Source organism: Hypomesus transpacificus, unplaced genomic scaffold, assembly GCF_021917145.1.
Source record: "Hypomesus transpacificus isolate Combined female unplaced genomic scaffold, fHypTra1 scaffold_30, whole genome shotgun sequence".
Taxonomy (NCBI): Eukaryota; Metazoa; Chordata; class Actinopteri; order Osmeriformes; family Osmeridae; genus Hypomesus; species Hypomesus transpacificus.
The window spans coordinates 299,958-320,407 of record NW_025813826.1 but is presented as its reverse complement, the minus strand read 5'-3'; the positions used below and the strand labels follow the sequence as shown (position 1 = coordinate 320,407).

General features: G+C 43.8%; 2 protein-coding genes across 2 annotated transcripts; one reads left to right on the top strand and one right to left on the bottom strand.

The window, feature by feature from the left end:
• Positions 1-398: 398 nt before the first annotated feature.
• dtl (denticleless E3 ubiquitin protein ligase homolog (Drosophila)) lies at positions 399-6,852 on the bottom strand. The gene is made up of 15 exons (XM_047015402.1): positions 6,686-6,852; positions 6,254-6,379; positions 6,070-6,162; positions 5,902-5,963; positions 5,695-5,815; positions 5,523-5,588; positions 4,770-4,885; positions 4,571-4,644; positions 4,380-4,483; positions 4,177-4,281; positions 2,489-2,601; positions 2,263-2,352; positions 1,922-2,060; positions 1,127-1,788; positions 399-876 (listed from the first exon to the last, which is right to left on the bottom strand). Exons 1-15 carry the CDS (start codon positions 6,735-6,737, stop codon positions 814-816), a joined length of 1,986 nt encoding a protein of 661 aa, XP_046871358.1. The 5' UTR covers positions 6,738-6,852; the 3' UTR covers positions 399-813.
• Positions 6,853-6,911: 59 nt separating this feature from the next.
• Positions 6,912-20,231, top strand: ints7 (integrator complex subunit 7). Its single transcript, XM_047015401.1, has 20 exons — positions 6,912-7,128; positions 11,959-12,088; positions 12,192-12,338; positions 13,168-13,305; positions 13,416-13,462; positions 13,587-13,786; positions 13,918-14,040; positions 14,133-14,250; positions 14,492-14,638; positions 14,884-14,981; positions 15,081-15,320; positions 15,411-15,548; positions 15,903-16,109; positions 16,242-16,436; positions 16,585-16,688; positions 17,688-17,756; positions 19,000-19,132; positions 19,269-19,367; positions 19,489-19,674; positions 19,790-20,231. Exons 1-20 carry the CDS (start codon positions 7,035-7,037, stop codon positions 20,078-20,080), a joined length of 2,904 nt encoding a protein of 967 aa, XP_046871357.1. The 5' UTR covers positions 6,912-7,034; the 3' UTR covers positions 20,081-20,231.
• Positions 20,232-20,450: the final 219 nt, after the last annotated feature.

Below are 20,450 nucleotides of genomic sequence, written 5' to 3'. Positions count from 1 at the left end.
CTCAAATACCATAATCCCAATTGGTAAAAAAAGAAAGAAAAGTAGATGGCAGAAGAAGAAGTAGAGGGTTAGGAAAAGGCCATGTAAATAAACAAGTTGTATGAGAAGCCAGCCAAGACAGTTTTGTTCCAAACATAAAACCACAAAAGTGGCAGACAAAAGGAGTCAAGGAATAATACTGACAGGAATGGGCTTGAAAGTGTCAAGTCTTCAGTTGAGTTCAGCCAGGTGAGATGGTTTGTTGCTGGACACATCGTAGGCAATTGCACGGTTTGGGCTACAATTGCCACCATTTCTTAGTGTTTATTTCTGGGTAACAAGCAGATGACTGTTAATACTTCGAAATTGTAATTAAAAACTAAAAAAATGATCAATTTGAAAAGGATGACATTGAAAATGAATATCAAATAGCTTGTTTAATCAATGAAACATAGCTTTGGTTCAAGCAATACACAATCAGTTATCAATATGTACATTACAAACATTAGCACAGGTGAATCATAGACAGTGCCCTGTATGACATATGTATGAATATATGGTGTAAAAGTTCAAGGCCAATATACAAAATTCATGCACAAAACAAGGAAATGGGAATCTCAGACCATCTATGGTGAGTGAGCCACTCATCTTCTGGTTACCACATATTGTGTCCATTGAATGTAAAGATTATGGAGGTCTTTAAAAAAATATTGATATGTTTAATTGTGATACCAATTAAAATAGGTACACATTTAAATATGGGCACAAAAAGTTTAAAGAATGTACATTTAAGGAAAATATAATCCCTAACTGATTTAAGGCCGGAACATGTTGTCAGTTAGGGGTCACTCTCTGGAAATAAGAGGATATCTTCTTCATGGCATTTGGGGAACACGACTGAAGGAGAAAAGAAAACAGAGTAAATTACTATATTTATAATTATAGTATTAATTACTTTGTCATACATACTTGATACGGTTTACACACAACACACAGGACTTTCTACACAAGCCTGACAAGCAAAGAGCGATTAAATAATGAGGATACGTGTCTTGTAACTTTCAAACACAGATGGTGAACGTTAATTTAAATCTCATCAACTTTATTCATTTGTGACTAGCTTAGACTGGGAGTATTGTGTGCCTACCGGTGAAGGTGGTGTTCTGCCATCTTGCCTTTTGGAGGCACTGGAACTTTTGGGACTGCTTGGGCCTCCAGGGCCTTCCTTCAACTTCCGGCCCATCACTGACAACCAGTCCACCACTCCCAGGGAGCTGTTCTCCTTATCTGCCTGTCTGAACGGCTTCTGGTCTTCCATGTGGAGATCTTCTCCTTCCAATATCTTCTCTGTCCCTGCCTGGGGTCCTTCTTGAGCACAACACACACCAACCAGTGGCCGGCTTTTCTTGGCTACGGGGTAAAGCTCTGTGACACAGTCACAGTTCCTCATGCCCCCACAACTTCCTAAATCTCCAGGACCAGTCTCCAGCCTGCGCTTGGCCCTCCTCTCTGAGAGTGGTGTGCCAGGCGCAGGGCTCTGGGGACATGGGCTGAGCACCTGCCGCAGAGGAGGACTGGCCTGCTCTATTGGAGCGGTGCGTGAACACCACTGTCTGATGGAAGTGGGCGTCCGTAGGTGTGGGCGGTTGGCCTTGGCACCCTGAGCCTGTGTGGGTGAGCTGGTACTGGACGGCAGGGGCAGAGCGGCACCACTTGGAGCACAGGCAGCAGGTTGGGGAGATGATAGGCCTCCCAAATTCTCTGTCCTAGGGTTCTTAGGTGGCGTGTGCTCTGCCTGGTTCAAGGGACCTTCAAGAGACAGTTTACGTTTAAAAAATGTAGCAAGTGTTCTACCTTAAACAATGCCCAAACGTGTTCTAAAATGAGTAAACCAAAATGGTGCCTGCCAGCCCCAACTCGACAGACAAATAACAGAACTGACTTGAGCTTGGTACAGTGGAGGTAGGACCAGGACAGGCCCAGCCAACTAGATTGGCCTCTCCCACAGATGATTTAGCCCCGTCCATTCCCCTGTCCAGACGCCAGATCCGTACAGTATTGTCGTCAGAACAGGAAGCAATCTGTAAGACAGGGCTGAAGGTTACACAGTGACACAATTACCTGACCACTTCAAATCAATTGTTACAAAGCAAATGTAACAAACCACGATAACTTTCTGCCAATCAAAGAGAATATCAGTTCCTGGGAGGCTGAATAAATGACAAATGCAGAGTATAAACTTGAACAGAAAGTCAAACTCTACTAGAAAAAGGAATATCTCACCTTTGTGAAATCTGTGGGGCACCATGCAATCGAGGTCACCTCCTGGCTATGGCCCTGAAGCATCATAGGGGCCTGTTTTGGGTCTGAGATCTAAAAACCAATCACATTAAATAAATAGGTGAAATAATATGTTTGTACCCATAGAAAGTGCCAGCCATATACTGAGAAATTAAATGCTAGATGTTAATGCCACATACTGGCATGCTTTTTAAGGACAGTAAAATACCTTCCATATGTATGTGTGATGGTCACTTGAGCCACTAGCCAGGAACTGGTCATCAGGACTAACAGCGGACTTGACATAAAATGAAGAGTTACGGTGACCAGTAAAGAGAGCCACTGTAGAAGACAAATAAACACAGAGGCACATTAAAACTACTTCAAGCTCGGTTGGTAGAATTTTTTTAAGAGAATAGTAATAACATTGTATTTCTTCAAGAACAGTAATTCTACCACAGATAATTTAATACATTTCAAAGGTGGTATTAACATTTTATAGCCTCTTGTACTATGATACTCTGCATGTTTAATAAACTCAGAAACAGTTCAGAAACAATGTATTCACTTTACAAATACATGTGCATGATGTTTTAATCTCATTCTATCCATACAGTAATACTTGTCAAGCATCCCTACATCATCTACAATAGCTATGTACTTATGACTGTTTACAAAATGTACATTACAAGTAAAGCTTTTAATATGGCTGCCTTGACATGAAACATTTTACCGGGTAGCAAACAGAAAGGTGGATTCCATGTTGATGTTAAAAATGCTTTTCTTTTTCATTTTATGTATTATTCAGGGGACTAAATTGAAAGCCTAGTGAAGCTGACAAATGACACTGTAGATCTATGCAGACAGAGAGCACAATAATATATAAAAGTTTCTACACACTTTGCTAAAATATTTACCTCTATTTCAGCATTGTGTACCACAGGACTCTGTCTACTGGTGTGAACTGGTGCATTTGCAGCAAATAATGTTTTCTGGTTATGACTTGATACCAGCATCAACAATAAGGATAATTGGCTGACCACAGTAACAAAGTATTTAAGACTGGGTTAGTAATAGCTCAGTGGTCGATTTCCTGCAGATATAGGTAGCTGGTTCAAATAGCTTTGGATAAAAGTGTCTGCTAAATAAATGTATTACATATATTTATAACTTGCTTGCTAATTGTTTAGGTAAAACCTTTGAATGGGTGACACTTACGGTAATTTCACACCTAACCAGTTTGGTCTGTTTCAATCGGACCATGTTCCATTTTCTCTGTAAGTCGGGTTTGTTTGGAGAGGTGAGAACACACATTCGTACTCTGGTGCGGACCAAACAACCGAACCATGGTTCGGTTTGCTTTAGGTGTGAACGTAATCAGACTTAATATATGACTTATAATAGGAAGCAAACCTAAATGTAATGCATTCTGGGTTAAAATAAGGATGTTGACACTTGGCAGAGACAGCCGCTCATTAGCAGCAAAATGAGTCGAGGGAAAATGTGGGGAATGATGAAGTGAAGGCTCTTCTGCAAATCTGGGCTGATGATCATATTGCAGAGATGCTTGTGGAAACACATAAGAATAGGAGGTATTCAAATTCTTCAGTGATAAATTGAAAGAAAGTGTAGTTGAGTGCACGGTGGACCAAATGTCGAAACAGGACCGTGTGAACATTATAGGTGTGAAAACACCCTTAAAGACACATACACTACAATCAATGAAGATATTCCATAGCCCCATCTAATGGTAGAAAATGGTATTGAATGACGGAAAAAAAAACGCTAAACAGGGCTGAAAACAGCGTCACAGGCGAATAGGTATTGATTGTTATACAACAGAGTCAAAAGAATAGGTTGCGTATCACTGAATGGTGTCTGGCACATACAGCGATTTCCAACAAAACACTTATTTACCTGGGGTAGTTTTCAGCCCACTTATGTTGAACATGTAGATGTTGTCATCAGTGCAATTTGCGAACAGGTTGGCTCCACTGGAGTCTAATACAAGTCCTGAATAACCTGAACCACAAACAACACAAGTTATAACTATTTTCTTGTGAACTACAACACATTCCACTCTCTCTTGAAATCCCATTTGATTAGATTAGAGAACATACCTAGCTTCCGTGTGCTGGCTCCTGGGTAAGGGTATGCTAGGAGCGGTGTAGGATCATGGAGATGTGCGGTGTAGTTTTTTCGAAGGTCCCACATCTTGATAATTCTGGTGAGGGAAAGGTATTTATTTTGCAATTATTATTGTGTATACATTTGTACCTATCAATATGAGAGACAAAGACCCATGGTTTACCCATCAACAGCTCCTGTGGAGATGAGGGTGTGTTCATCACGAAACAGAACAACAGTGACACTCTGTTGGGAATCCTGTAGGAGGAGCAAATACAAAATATATATATATATATATCAATCTTTGCCGACTAGCCAGTACCTAAGGATGTGACCCGAGTATAAAATGAACAGTCAAATCTGGCCGTGTTCAGGTCACTCACTACAGAAGGAGCTCTGCCGTGCTGGCCAAGCCGTCTTTTCTTCATCTTAGAAGGGGTATGTGTGTCCATCTTGTTGTGGGCCCCACTGATCTGCTTTACCTGCCTGTAGAAACCATCTGGTTGGGGAAAAAACAGAATGCTATCACTATCATCCGCACTGCTGAGAAGGTGATCGGCTGCAATCTGCCTTCCCTCGAGGATCTGCACACCTCGAGGTACCTGAGGCGAGCGAGGCAGATTGTGGCCGACCCCTCCCACCCTGGACACTCCCTGTTCCAGCTACTCCCCTCCGGCAGAAGGCTGCGGTCCATCAAGACCAAAACCTCACGCCACAAGAACAGTTTCTTCCCATCCGCTGTTGGCCTCTTTAACAAGGCCAAGGACTCACACTGACTTTAAATCACAATCTGCACAATGACACCCTGCACATGCACTATTGTATCGTTTGCACTATCTGTATTTTTAGGTTAGATTGTTAATTAGGGCTACTTATATTTTATATTATATTATTTTTTATTCCCCTTAGTACTAGCTAGACCCCCCTTAGTATTAGCTAGACTTGCTCCTTTTGTATAGTTAGTCCACATATTTAACTTCCAATATTCCTATATGTTTAATGTATGCACCTCCCTGCCAAAGTAAATTCCTTGTTTGTGCAAACATTCATGGCGAATAAAATCCCTTCTGATTCTGATTCTTCAAAACCGAATAAGGACAAACCGTTTAAAACATTTTGGATGTCATTGGCCATACCTTTTTTGCTGCACCTGGTGTCCCAGATCATAATATTTCCATCTCTGCCACCAGTGCAAAACACAGCTGTAGAAAGGGAAGAAGACAAATACAACTGTTGTGATAGAGACATGAGAATTTGTATTCTTACTAACAAGAAACCAGACACATTCTACACCAGTATGGAACGTACATTTCTCCTGTTGTGTGAAAGACACCGACTTGAGGCTGCACTGATGCCCCTTGAAGCTGCCAAGAAGGTTCTGTGATTTCACATCCCACAGCTTGGCCAGCTGATCACCTGAAGCAGTAACCTGGAGGTGACACCACAGTTTCTTTACCTCATGTACTCTCACATGCTCACTCATTTGAGTTAACCAAAAGGAGAAAATCTGCTCACCAGGCTTGTTTCTCCAGGCACCCAGGCAATGTCAAAGACAGCATTCTCATGCGCCATCCACTCTGAGGAATATGAAATTCAGTTTGTCATTTCCCAAATGTATTTGGAGAAGCTAAAGCTGATACCCAGTGCAGAGGGGCCTACATGTGGATTAAGGGCCGACATTACCTTTGAGAACTGGACTTTTACGGTTTTCGGTGTTATACAGCCTCACTATTCCCTCTTCATTGGCCACAGCCAGAACACCCTGCATCCCTCTGGCTAAAGACGGCGAAAACGTGACACAGTTAACATAAACAAATATAAGAAAGTGAATGTATGTAAATGCATTGACTCTATAACGGTTTTATACCAGTCGAGAAGGCACATCCAAACGGTGGCACAGCTTCCCCCAAATTCCCATTGGAGATGTGCTCATCGTGCTGGGAACACTGGAAGCAGTCCAGAAGCGATGTCAAGTGGAATCCAGGACATGAATCTAAGCGAAACGAGCAGAGAATTTCTTGGGTAGAATTACATGTAAATCAACCTACTGGATAGGCCAGTTCTCACTCCTCCCTGCCCAAAGCAACTAGCATGTACACATTTAGCGATATAGTTGATCATTGTAAAACATCTATGGTCATGATTGCAATTGGTGATCTTTATACATTCGACTCTATCATATCGCTACCATTTCACTCGACCTCAAATTTACAACGGCGTCCACTCGCTAGCTTGCTAATTTGACTAGTCTAGTCTGACCGTACATTAGAATTAGTTGATAATTTAACATAAGTCTTACCATTGCGCCTTCGTTTACTAACTCCTCTGTCTACTATTGCGCGAAACAGCATTTTAACGGGTCCAGCAGAAACGTCTCGATTTACCGATTTGTATTATTTTGATCTATGATTGTCTTGGTGGTCGCCTTGTTGCAACCCTTTCCCGCGAACTGGAAGAACATGAACAGTAAACCCGAATACCCCGCTAAACTTGCGTCACGCTATACGATTGGTTGGGAAGTAACACTTCCGGTCTGGTCACTTCCGCCCATAGTCTACTTGCCCACCGAGAATCGCTAACCTTATGTTCAACTTTTCCCTGTGCACGACGTTTTAGTAAGTCGTTTAATGTCAATGATAGCGTAAAACATGTCGCTTTCTACTGCACGATCCTTTCTATCAGAGGCTGGCTATGGGGAACAAGAACTAGATGCCAATTCTGCTCTCATGGAGTTGGACAAAGGTGTGTACACAGTTAGCTTGCTAGCTTGTTGGCACTCCTACTGCTAGCTAAGTATACTGGCTATGTCTGTATAATAGATTTTCCACATTGTTATTTAGTTTCGCCGTAGCTAGCAAGTAGCAGCCCAGTGGAGTAGTTTGGCTCTGTTTTACGTATCAGGGGTCTCATTTATAAAGCTTGCGTACGCTCAAAACGGGGCTGAAAATGTGCGTACGCCACTTTTCACGCATAGGTTGTGATTTATAAAAAACAAACTTGGGGAGAATGTGCGGTCCTCCACGCAAACTCTGACCCTCCCGTAGGCCTACGAACATTTTGGAAACAGTTGGAATTGGCGACGCAGATGACTGTAGTCAGACTGCAGAAAGTAAATTTTGGAACAACGATTACTCGTAATATTTATATATTTTTGTTTTCCTCACACACGTTTTTTTCACTAGATTTCATCATTATCATTAAGATTTAATCCAGCAGTATTATTTGAGCTTGTACTGAGTGATAACTGTTCCATAAACTCCTTACAATCAACTCAAATTTTAAATCAAAATTCAGGGCTGTCTCACGAGTGCAAGAGGGGGAAATGCCCAACTGCATTGAATGCAGATAACATCACATATCCTACCTTTATATAACTGCAGAATACAGTGTATAACTAAATATATTTAGTTAAATACACCACCCGAATGTAGGCTACTCATCACGTACTTGGAGTTGTTCCAAGGCAATAGCCATATTAACCACCTATCTTTTGGGGTCAGGCTACTGGAGTTCACCCAAAACAGCTGGTTACGTGTTAGGGTTACTTTGCCATGATTATCAGAAGTATGATCATGTCTGTGCCCACGTTTCTATATCATGCAGCGACGATTTAAGTATTACTTCGCAATATGTGGTGTCATTAGCCTAAGAGTCTGTGATATCGTGGTTAATATGGCCTTGAGACAACTCCAAGTACGTGATGAGTAGCCTACATTTGGGTGGTGTCTACGGTAACTAGTTGATTCAGAAGAACCAAAACAACATGTTGCCTGAAGGCCAACTTTCTAAAAAATTTTGTGACCGGCCCATTCATGTGCTTTCAGTGGCTCACGGTATAATGCAAAGGTTTGTAGTATTGCAGGTGTTTTTTGCTTGTGGTATCGAATCCAACTCAAATATTTTATTTTCTCAGCTTCCGTTTATTATGGTGTGCTTGGCTGTAATGTAGCGCTCACTACATTTGTTCAGAATATTCAATTATGAAATGAATTGATTTCAAAAGATATAGCGAAGAAACACTCAGCCATAGGCTACACAAATCGCATAGGAAACGAATGTTTCCATGTTGTGTTACGCGTATTTTGATCGTATTGTCTGGGTTAGCAGCGACGTTCTTCGTATGAATTTTTAATATGTGGTGTCAGAAGGAGCTTTGATGTCGTGGTAAATACGGCTATTGCCTCGGAACAACCCCAAATACGTGATTAGTAGCCTACATTCGGGTGGTGTCTATGGGAACCAGTTGATTCAGAAGAAGCCAAATCAAAATGTTATCTGAAGGCCAACGTAGTTAACGAGTACGTAATCATAATGCCTGCATCTCAGACCTGGTATGGCACGCGGTGTAAGTCTACGGACTTAGGTGAGAACGTATTTTTGCTCTAGTGGGATCGAATCCCACTTCATGCGAGCCTGCAAATGTTTTATTTTGTCTCCATTTATTTTGTCGCAAATGGTAGCCTAATGTAGTGCGCACGTAGGCTATTGGCCTACTTTCATATTTGCCGCAGCAAATATGAGATCCGACTAGAAAATCGCCAGTAATATGTTTGCGAATTTGTGACGAATCTGGTGATGGAGGTGGACTGATAGGTGAACGCACAGCTGTGGAACCAGTTGAATTGGGAAGTTTTCGGGCTCCACCAATAGGCTAATAGCCTGATGTTGTCACACTCATAATTCTTGTCAAAATATTAGTCTGAAAACTCTCCGTTGGGCTGTGACTATGGGGCGTGTGTCAACCGAGCTCGTAAAACAAATGCCTCTTCGCTCAATTGGATAGACCTACAACCAATCAGAGCAACGTAATATGTTGTTTGTTGAAAACGAATTCAACCCAAGCGCTCTTTGGTGACGTTGTTGATTACGTTACTGTTGATCATCTGTCCATCATCTTATAAAGCCCGCCCTGACAATTGAATTGGTCCGCCCAGATCCTGGTTTTCTGTAGTTGTCCTATAGAGTTAATATAACTAGAGTAAGCTACTTTTGTCTTCCAAGATGGCGTCCCCATTCATTTCTATGAAAAGTGCTCAGTGGCGCAGGGAGGCAAGCGAGATTGTGAGACTGGACGCGGCCATCTTTCCACTTCCGTGTCTTCCTGTCTAACTTTAAAGGGGCAATTGACTGCAAAACTGATTTTACCTTGTCATTGTTGAAAAACGACAGTTCGGATGGTAAACTGAACATACCGTGAATATCAAAGTCCATTGACACCTCTTTCCTATTCAAATCTCAAAAAGCAAAAATTTGGCTGTAAAACGCTAGCTTTTAAACAAAGCCACCGGTCCTACGTAGGACCGGTGATAGCCCTCTTATTGGCTCTGGTCTGTATCTTTGTCACGCCCCAGAATTTACATCCAGACCAGCCCGAGGTAGCGTCTATCTCCGATACTAGTTTAGCTGCGCGCTGCTCTGTGTAGGCTACTTATAAGGAATTACAAAGAAGAACGTTTGGAATTATAACAAGGATATTGAAAATGGACCACGGTCGTAAATGCTGTGTTCCAGGCTGTACAGGGAAGGCTAGCACTCACAGTCTTCCCAAGGAGCCAAACATTCAACAGGCATGGCTGCTGTTGTCTATGAGAAGATCCCGGCGAAGTTCGACACTCAATCGTTCATTTGCTCTGAACATTTCACCCAAGACAGTTTTGACAACCTTGGACAATTTCAAGCAGGATATGCTAGGAAGCTGAACCTGGAAAGAGGTGCTGTTCCAACCGTATGCTCATTGCAACCGCAAGCTAAGGACAGTATGATGTTGTGCTAACAGTTATTAGCAATGATAACGTTTCCTGTATATAGCATACCAGGTAGAATGCTAAATACGTTTCTACACACATCAAATGACTCTAGCTAGACTAGCTGTAGTCGGCATTAGAAGGGAAGCTTCCGAAAAATAGCCAGAAAACGAACTGCAGTCTGGCTTATTGCTAACGCCTGTCTAGATAATCTATTTGAAAGAACTGGAGAAAGGCAGGTTCTAGATACAGGATACGTTAGCATTGCTATTAACTGTTACTAGTAACACTTAGACTGTAGGCATGTAAACAAGTTTAGCTTGCTAGTTAATGCAAGAGCATAGGTAGAATGTGTGATAATTTAGCCTAGTTTATTGGCAATGGGGCTAACGTTGATTCATGTTCCTGACTGTGTTTCATTCAAATAAATAACCTGTGTAATGAAAATCTACAATTCACGATGCATGTTTGTCCAGATCTTTGTCATGTTATTTTACAGCAAGATATCTAGAGCTAGCCTAGCTAACTAACTGAAGCCGAGTAGAATCAGGATATGGTTTGGTTGCTAAGCTGTAGCCTAACGTTCTACCCACCTGAATCAATCCAGTTTGCTTCAACAACAGAAGTGGAAACAAGTAATGTTATCATTTCAAATGATATATAGTCAATCTGTTGAAAACAGTGTTGTGTAGACACAATAGATTTATTTGCGCATTTTTATTTCAAGTCTTCAACTTCGGTGTTGCTGTTGGCCGTGTTGCGTTTTTGCTCCCAGCTTCACTCGTTGATAACCAACCAATCAGCGCGCAGCTTATCTAAATATTAATGAGCATACCATAAAAGGAGAAAAGCCAGTGTTTTTTCCCGGGAACATTTCAGAGGATCTGTCAGAGGGCATAGAACAGCACACGGGCCATTTTCAACCCAACCAATGTTACATACCCTATTCGGAGACCTTAAGGAACAGTGTGAAATACCCAAAAAACCCAGTCAATTGCCCCTTTAAACAGTGGCTCTTTTTTTCCCTAGCTCCGAGAGCTCATGTAAATCGGCTATCGGCCAATGTGAACTTTTGTGCTCGTGCCCTGTTAGTATCCGCCAGCACATTTGCAGGCAACTTTCATTGACTAAGCAAATAAATGGGTTGCTAGTTTACCCATTTCGGATTGGTTTCAAACTTAGCAAAAATCGGGAAAAATTATTCTATGAAAAAGCTAGTAGTATGAGCCAGGTTTGAGAATCAAACAAAAATTATTGGGGGAGATAGTTTTGTTAATGTTGAATGGAGTTAATAGAATAAAAACGACCGGAAGAGTCGGAAACCTAACCGTACATGCAATACCACCTACATCCACCGGGGCCGTTGCTTCAAGCCGAGAGGCGAGGGGTGGGGGCTTGAGTTGTCCCCAATACGAGACCCAACTTCCCGACCAAATGTTGTGGGCGGGACGAAGTTGGGCTGGCAGCCAGGCTAATAGGCTAACAGTGTCTGAGAAGTTGCCATTCGCTATGATTCACCGTGAAGAACAATCGCATGCCAGGGTTATGATGAGATACTAGATACTATTTATGGTTAAAAATGGGCGTGTTCAGGGCGGGGTACAATGCTGATTCACGTACGCACACTTGTGGGTAATCTGTGATTTATAAAGGAAACATTGCGTACAGGTGTGCGTATGCACGGTTTTATAAATCAGAATTTTTGTGTGCGTACCATTTTAAGCTTTTGGGCGTACGTACACTTTTAGTAAGAATCCTACGCACAGTTTTATAAATGAGACCCCAGTTCTTTACTCTTGGATATGTTTTAATTTGTCTCATTTTCTAGGATTGAGGTCTGGGAAGCTTGGGGAGCAATGCGAGGCCGTGGTGCTATTCCCCAAACTCTTTCAGAAGTATCCTTTCCCCATCCTCATCAACTCTGCATTTTTAAAACTGGCAGACATTTTCAGGCTGGGGTACATACGACGTTATTTAACAAGTCATGGTATTTGTTCCTCATACATATATATTCAAGAAAATCTACACACGGCAAGTAATAATCATTTTATATTCTTTCAGGAACAACTTCCTGCGTCTGTGTGTGTTGAAGGTTACTCAGCAGAGTGAGAAACATCTTGAGAAGATTCTTAACGTGGATGAGTTTGTCAAAAGAGTCTTCTCTGTCATCCACAGCAATGACCCAGTGGCCAGAGCCATCACTCTGAGGTACCACAGCACATCTGTTTCTCTTCCACTCTCTCTTATCTGCCACTAGCCTGACGTTGTCATACTCATAATTCTAGTCAGAATATGAGTCTGATAACTCCCCGTTGGGCTGTGACTATGGGGCGTGTTTCAACCAAACAAATGCCTCTTCGCTCAATTGGATAGACTTACAACCAATCAGAGCAACGTAATAAGTTGTTTGTTGAAAACGAATTCAACCCAAGTGCTCTTTCGTGACGTTGTTGATTACGTCACTGTTGATCATCTGTCCATCATCGTATAAAGCCCGCCCTGACTATTTCATTGGTCCGACCAGCTCCTGTTCCGGACATAGGCCGTTTATCAATCCACATTTTTTTCCGTTCTTGTGTTCTTGTGAACTCTTTGGACGTCATCTTTCGTTGCCCAAGTACGGTTCGATTCCAAAGAACACAAGTCACCAAGAACGCCAGAAATACCCGGAAACGTTCCTGATCCGCCCCTTTTATCGATGATGCATCGGATGGTGACTTGGCCAGCGAGAACGCTTCTGATTTCCCAGAAGTCCTTGCGGACTCGCAAAACCATTCTCGCAAGGACGCTTGCAAGAACGTTCTTCAAAAGATTGTACTTGCGTTCTCAGCGTTCTTCGGAATGATAAACAGCCATAGTTTGTCCCCAATACGAGCCCCTCCAGACCCAACTTCCCGACAATTTTTTTTGTGGGCGGGGCTAAATTGGGCTGGCAGCCAGGCTAATCTGCCTCATCCTCTTAACATTAAATATCATATTATATAAAATAATTACATTATATACCTTTTGTGTTTTCTGTTTTCTGTAATTTATTTAGGATGCTTGGTAGTTTGGCTTCCATCATCCCTGAAAGGAAGAATGCCCACCACAGTATCCGTCAAAGTTTGGACTCTCATGACAATGTGGAAGTAGAGGCAGCCATCTTTGCTGCTGCCAGCTTCTCTGCACAATCAAAGTAAGGAGTTATCAGCAAGGAGCATGTGGGATAGTATATCTTGGCATCTGTTTAACACCCCCAAAAATACAGATGTCTAAAATTGCTCTTTATCTTATTCTCAATATCAGAGACTTTGCAGCTGGAATTTGCAACAAGATCAGTGAGATGATTCAAGGTAAAGTGAAGTGGTGAAGTGTTCTAAGCATCATTACAAGTGTGTGTAACACTGTCCTAACTGGATGCGAGCTTCCGACAATTTCGTCTCATCGGACGCTCTCTGTCACCCTGTCCCCCCTCAGGCCTGGACACCCCAGTAGACCTGAAGCTGAAGCTGATCCCCATGCTGCAGCACATGCACCACGACGCCAGCCTGGCCTCCAGCAGCCGCCAGCTACTGCAGCAGCTGCTCACCTCCTACCCCTCCACGCCCCTGGTCATCGTCAGCCTACACACCTTCACCCAGCTGGCCGCCTCCTCTCTGGTTGACATCCCCAAACAAGTACCGCCCGTTCTGTGCCTACCATTGTACACTCGCACCACGGCAACATTGGAAATCCATGCCTCGAGTCTCACATTTTTGTTCACTCAATAAAAGGTCATTTTATTTGATGAATTGTTTTTGTTCTTTAGTTGCAGCTGCTTCTTCAGTACCTGAAGGAGGACCCTAGGAAGGCTGTCAGGAGACTGGCCATCCAGGACCTGAAGCTCCTGGCTAAGAAGGCTCCCCATCTCTGGACCCGGCAAAACACCCAGGTCAGCACCCAGCTGCTGACACCACTCTCTCACTCTGAATGTGTCAGCAGACCCATGCGTCTAATAGGAAGTTGTATCCCCTGTGTTTGCAGACTTTGTGTGAGTGTGCCCTGAGTATCCCCTACAACAGCCTCAAGTTGGGCATGCTGTCTGTGCTCTCAACGCTCTCTGGAACCATCGCCATCAAACAATACTTCAACTCTGGAACGGGTGAGATACAGAATTAGTTTGAAGATTGTTATTTTATTATTAAAAGGGTTTCCATATTGATCTAATTATATTTCAAAAGAATTGGTTACCAGTTGTACTGATCTGATAGTAAAATAATCCACAAATCCACCTATGGCTTTTATCCATGGCTTAAAAGCATACTGTTTTGTGAGAGAAAATTGGGAACACAGTTACGGGATGTAGACAACAAGGTGGAAAGTGTTTGTGTCCTGTTTCTCAGGTAGTTCTTCATCCTCTCCCCGGCTCACTGACCTGGTTAAGCTGGCTGAGCAATGTTGTTACCACAGCAACCTGGCAGTGGCCGTTCACGGAGTCACCGTGCTTGCCAACATCGCCATTTCCTGTCCGGGGAAAGGTGTTGTAAACGGTGGGATGAGCTGTCGCCCTTAGTTATATTTCAGAAATGCCAGACCTCCCCAGGCTCTGGATCATAGTTCTTCTTATCTGCCAAGTTAATGACAAGCACATGCATGCTATATTCATGCTATATTCTATCATTTTTTCCTATTATCACATTTCTAAGCTGCTCTGCTAGTCTTATTTCCTAGTCTACTACTGTGTTCATTGCCAGTGAGTATGCTACTGAATCTGAGTCCTTGTTGCCATCGTCAGACATGGTTCAGCTGGAGCAGGACACAGTGATGGGGGTCGAGTCCCTGCTGTTACTCTGCAGTCAGGACGACTCCCCCAGCGCTCAGGCCACACTGAAGGTTTCTGACTTTCTACTCTTCCCTTGAAACAAACATTATTTCTTTTTTTATTTGATAGATATCCATCTCTCATATTCACTCCTTCATTCATCTTCGCAGACAGCCCTCACCTCATTGGTTCGGCTTCTGAAAAGTCGACCTCACCTCAGCCAAGCCGCGGTGGAGTTCCTGCTGAGTCAGCTGCACTCCGCTCACGCTTGCTCCCGCGTTGTCATGTGCCACTCTCTGGCTGCCATTGCCACTCACCTGCCTGTCCTGGGAGAGGCCATGCTGGGAGACCTGATAGACCTGTACACAGTAGCCAGCCAGTCGTCCACGGACAAACAGCAGGAACTCCTGGTTAGAGGCATTTTTGTCCTAATGACAATACCATTCTATACGCTGTACTTAAAGCATAACAATGCCTGCTCTTCCTGGGGTTGTTGGTAGGTCTCCTTGGCAACGGTGGTGTTCGTGGCCGGTCAGGCGTCTCTGTCGGCCGAGGTGAAGATCCTGATCAAGCAGCAGCTGGAGGACGTGGCCAACGGCTGGACGGTTTACCGCATTGCACGACAGGCCTCGCGCATGGTGAGCTGTGGCTGCGAGGCTGTGTATAGTCATGTCAGAGGAGATGGAACAGTCATCTTGCATCTGTTTTTGATCACATCCAGCTTTGTTGCACTTTGTCCAGTAATACAGACTGTGCTTTGGTGTAAGCCACTGTAATGTATGAACTGTGCACTTTTAGTCCTGGATATTAATAACCTCCAGCCTTCACACTTTCCTGGATGACTTCACATGTCGTCAACTACTGTAGCATTTACCTCTGTCTGTTCTCATCACCGTTTGTTTGCTCATAAGTTTTTCCTGATCTTTTTCGTATGTCCATAATCAAATCGCCAATGGTGATTTAACAAAGTTGTGTGCTCCGTGTGTCTCCAGGGCTGTCACGAGTTCTCCAGCGAGCTGTACCAGAGCCTGCGCACACGTGTGGCCTCCGAGCACTTCTACTTCTGGCTCAACAGTCTAAAAGAGTTCTCCCAGGCCGAGCAGTGTCTGAGCAGCCTGAAGGATGGAGACTACAGCGCTGCCATGACTGCCATTGCCGAGGCGCTACGCTCCTACCAGAAGGGCATCGCCTCTCTCACGGTCAGCCTCTGGTCCGGGTGCCGGCCTCACAGCTACAGAACATGTACCTCCGGGTTTCCCCAGCAATGAATAACATGTTCAGTCAAGCAGTTGTGTTAATGAGGCCCTGTGTTGCCCTGTGTCCTCCCTCAGGCGGCAAGCACCCCCCTCAGCCCGCTGGCGTTCCAGTGTGACTTTGTGAAGCTGCGTATCGACACCTTGCAGGCTCTGTCCCAGCTCATCTGCACCTGCAACAGCCTGAAGACCAGCCCACCGCCCGCCATTGCCACCACCGTAGCCTTCACCTCGGGCAACGAGCTGCAGCGCTGCGGACGCATCTCCCAGCAGGTACACACACACACGCAGCAAGGGGTAAGTTGCTGGACGATAAACGTCTCAACTACCAGTAGCAAGGGGTAAGTTGCTGGACGATAAATGTCTCAACTACCAGTAGCAACAAATCATACTTTCCTCAACTTCTTCTTTTCTCCACCAGATGCGAGTGTCCATGGACGAGTTCAGGGGCCTTGCAGCTCGCTATGCTGATCTGTACCAATCTTCCTTTGATGCCGACTATGCCACTCTCCGTAATGTGGAACTGTATCCTTAAAGCACGTGTCAAACTCAAGGTCAATGAATGTGGCCCGCGGGAGCTTAGATGGTATATTGAAATAAGACTACGCTGCTTTACAGCGTGCATTGACCATAAACTACATCTCTCACAATGCATTTCGATTATGTTACGGCAATATAGGCCGGAAAAAGATACAGAAATCACCTTCACTAGACAAGGTTTTAAATTTTTGAGACTTAAGCTATCAATCCGAGTGTTAATCAGGCACGGAGCTAGGCATTGTAAACATTCGGGGATTAGCCCAAACCTAGGACGTACTCTGGGTTTGATGTGATGCTAGATAGGGACTTCCACAGTACATGCGAGGGCGCACCGTGCTTTTTTTTGCAAAATAGCTTTTTGAGCTAAATAAACGTTGCCGTTTTCCAAAAAACCTTGTCTAGTGAAGGTGACTTCTGTATCTTTTCTGGCTCCAAATTGTCAACAGGGCAAGCAGAAACATTCATCTACATGTAGCTTGGCTGAGTATCTAACCAAGCCTGGATGGAAGACAGTTTCAAGAAAGATGGGAAAGCAAATACATGTTTGTGCTTTAAGGAGAAAAACTATGTATTTTGTGTTGTGGCAATGTCGGTCCAATCTCCGTACAATCTCCGTCGGCAGTTTGACACCAAAAACGGATAAATATGCAAAATTTGTCCTCCAAGAAAAACAGCAGATCGTCCAAGAATTAAATGGCAGACTGCAATCGCAGCAGAATATGTTTACAAAAGCTACAGCTAAAAACGATGTATTTACATTGTTACATTGTAGTTACAATTGGCCCTTTGAGGGTTAACCATAATGCTGATGTGGCACTCTGTGAAAATTAGTTTGACACCCCTGCCTTAAAGGATGGGGAGAACAAGCCACACGTTGTGTACATGATTCAACCAAACGTCAAGACATTTTAATCCATCCCTCTTCTCTTAACATGTTTTAACTTTCATAAAATCTTCTTTCAATTGTCTTTAACTCTGGCTCAGCCAGCAGCAGAGCTGTTTGCTCGTCTCCCACGTGATCGAGGCTCTGATTCTGGATCCTCAGGCTGCCAGGTGAGAGCTGTGGAGATCGCCATCAACCAGCCGACCTCCAACTACCTTACCCTACACCCAAGCGATACAGGGATCACTAAATATTCAATACATTCTAAATACATACACACACACACACACTCTCACACTCACTCATCGGCCACTTTATTAGGTACACCTCTTCAATTGCTTGGCAACACAAAAAGCTAATCAGCCAATCACATGGCAGCAACTCTTACAATGGCAACGAAAGGGGATTTAAGTGACTTTGAAAGTGGCATGGTTGTTGGTGCCGGACGGGCTGGTCTGAGTATTTCAGATTGCTGATCTACTGGATTTTTCATGCACAACCATCTCTAGGGTTTACAGAGAATGGTCCGAAAAAGAGAAAATATCCAGTGAGCGGCAGTTGTGTGGACAAAAATGCCTTGTTGATGTCAGAGATCAGAGGAGAATGGGCAGACTGGTTCAAGATGAAGAAAGGCAACATTAACTCAAATAACTACTCGTTACAACCAAGGTTAGCAGAATACCATCTCTGAACGCACAACACGTCGAACCTTGAAGCAGATGAGCTACAGCAGCAGAAGACCACACCGATTTCAGCTACGACATTCAGATGTTGGGGTCAGAATTTGGCATAAACAACATAAAAGCATGGATCCATCCTGCCTTGTATCAATGGCTGGTGGTGGTGGTGTAATGGTGTGGGGGATATTTTCTTGCACACTTTGGGCCCCCTGGGTACCAATTGAGCATCGTTTAAACGCAACAGCCTACCTGAGTATTGTTGCTGACCATGTCCATCCCTTTATGACCACAGTGTACCCATCTTCTGACGGCTACTTCCAGCAGGATAATGCACCATGTCACAAAGCTCAAATCATCTCAAACTGGTTTCTTGAACATGACAATGAGTTCACTGTACTCCAATGGCCTCCACAGTCACCAGATCTCAATCCAATAGAGCACCTTTGGGATGTTTCGGTGGATGGAGGATTTGCATCATGGACGTGCAGCCGACAAAAATGCAGCAACTGCGTGATGCAATCATGTCAACATGGACCAAAATCTCTGAGGAATTTTTCCAACACCTTGGTGATGTATGCCACAAAGAATTAAGGGAGTTCTGAAGGCAAAATGAGGGCAAACCCAGTACTTGCGAGGTGTAACCAATAAAGTGGCCAGTGAGTATGTATACAGTGTTAATAGACATTGGAAGATCAATGTGGAGGACTGATGTCTTATTGTTCCTGACTTTCAGTTTTCAGGAGTACGGCACCCTGGGTTCGGTGCAGACGGAGAGCGAGTACGAGAGGAGGATGATGTCAGTCTTCAATCACGTCCTGGAGGAAGTAGAGAGCCTCAGCAAGAAGCACCCTCCTGTTTCCTACCAGGTGAGTTCACAATTCACTTCTGCCGTTCCCAGGTAAAAAGCAAAAGTGTCTACGATAAACGTGATACCTACTCTGTATTGTTAAAGGTTCTGGTGTACAACAAAAATACTTGTTTTGCTTTTTTGACTGTTTCTAGCATACTGGCTGTCTGTGTGATGCAGTCATAGCTCTCCTCAAGGTCCCAATGTCCTTCCAGAGGTACTTCTTCCAAAAGCTACAGTCAACCAGTATTAAGGTGAGCATACAGACAGTAGTGATAATCTCTGCACTACACACTCTGAAACACAATTTCATTTCAATGTAATTTATCTATTTTTGATCCAAATGTTTCCATGCTGCTTGTTTTTTTTTTCCAGCTCGCACTTTCTCCATCTCCTCGAACACCGACCGAACCGATCCCGGTCCAAAATAATCAGCAGCTGACCCTGAAGGTGGAGGGTGTGGTGCAGCATGGCTCCACCCCTGGGATGTTCCGGAAGATCCAGTCAGTCTGCCTCAATGTCAGCTCCACTCTGCAGAGCAAGACTGGGCCCGACTACAAGGTCAGTACCACTGACGTGAAGTTACCAAACATACTCCCTTCTCTATATCTATAAACACTTTATATATGTGCCTGTATGCTGTGTTATAACCAATGGCTTAATCTCTCCCATTCAGATTCCTCTGGACAGTAAAACCAATGAGATTGAGCAACGGGTAGAGCCCCATAATGACTACTTCAGCACCCTGTTCCTACTCAACTTCTCCATCCTGGGCAATCACACCGTCAATGTGGAGGCCTCAGTGGTGGATGAGAGTGGCATTGAGTGGAAATCTGGGCCCAAGACCACTGTGTCTGTCAAGTCCCTGGAGGATCCTTACTCACAGCAGCTCCGCCACCTGCAGCAGCAGCAGCAGGCTGGGCCCCAGCCAGCCCCGCAGAGAAGCGTGTACGCTCGCTTCCAGTAATTCACTAGCACTGTACATAGTCCCCCTAGGACCTTGTTAGTATTTTTTTTTTAAGCCTGTTTAGACTTCACATTATGTGTGTGCATTTTGCCAGTACAGTCAGAATCCCATTTTTGACATTCACATTGATTAAAAGACCACGTTTAATTATTGTCCGTGTTTCGTGTGTGTTGTTTAGCAACGGGGTAAGAGAGTACACTTCAAACTTGGAAGGCAGGTCTTAAACAATGCTACACAGTACTGCGAAACAACAACAGGGGGCAGTCGACTATCATAAAATGAGTTTGTTTTTTTCAAATGCTTACACACATTGTTTTTTACTTGTCCTCTTTTTTTCAAAACTTAATACACAAATCCAAGAACTGTACAC

What these genes read in the sequence shown, in the direction of transcription:
- dtl (XM_047015402.1), bottom strand. Translation starts at nt 6,737, where the DNA reads ATGCTGTTTCGCGCAATAGTAGACAGAGGAGTTAGTAAACGAAGGCGC. An exon ending in TCCACAGGAGCTGTTGATGG is followed by an intron (nt 4,484 to 4,570) that starts GTAAACCATGGG and finishes TTCCCTCACCAG; the next exon opens with AATTATCAAGATGTGGGACC. An exon ending in AGCCAGCACACGGAAGCTAG is followed by an intron (nt 4,282 to 4,379) that starts GTATGTTCTCTA and finishes TTTGTGGTTCAG; the next exon opens with GTTATTCAGGACTTGTATTA.
- ints7 (XM_047015401.1), top strand. Translation starts at nt 7,035, where the DNA reads ATGTCGCTTTCTACTGCACGATCCTTTCTATCAGAGGCTGGCTATGGG. An exon ending in CACGACAGGCCTCGCGCATG is followed by an intron (nt 15,549 to 15,902) that starts GTGAGCTGTGGC and finishes GTGTGTCTCCAG; the next exon opens with GGCTGTCACGAGTTCTCCAG. An exon ending in ACCCTCCTGTTTCCTACCAG is followed by an intron (nt 19,133 to 19,268) that starts GTGAGTTCACAA and finishes GACTGTTTCTAG; the next exon opens with CATACTGGCTGTCTGTGTGA.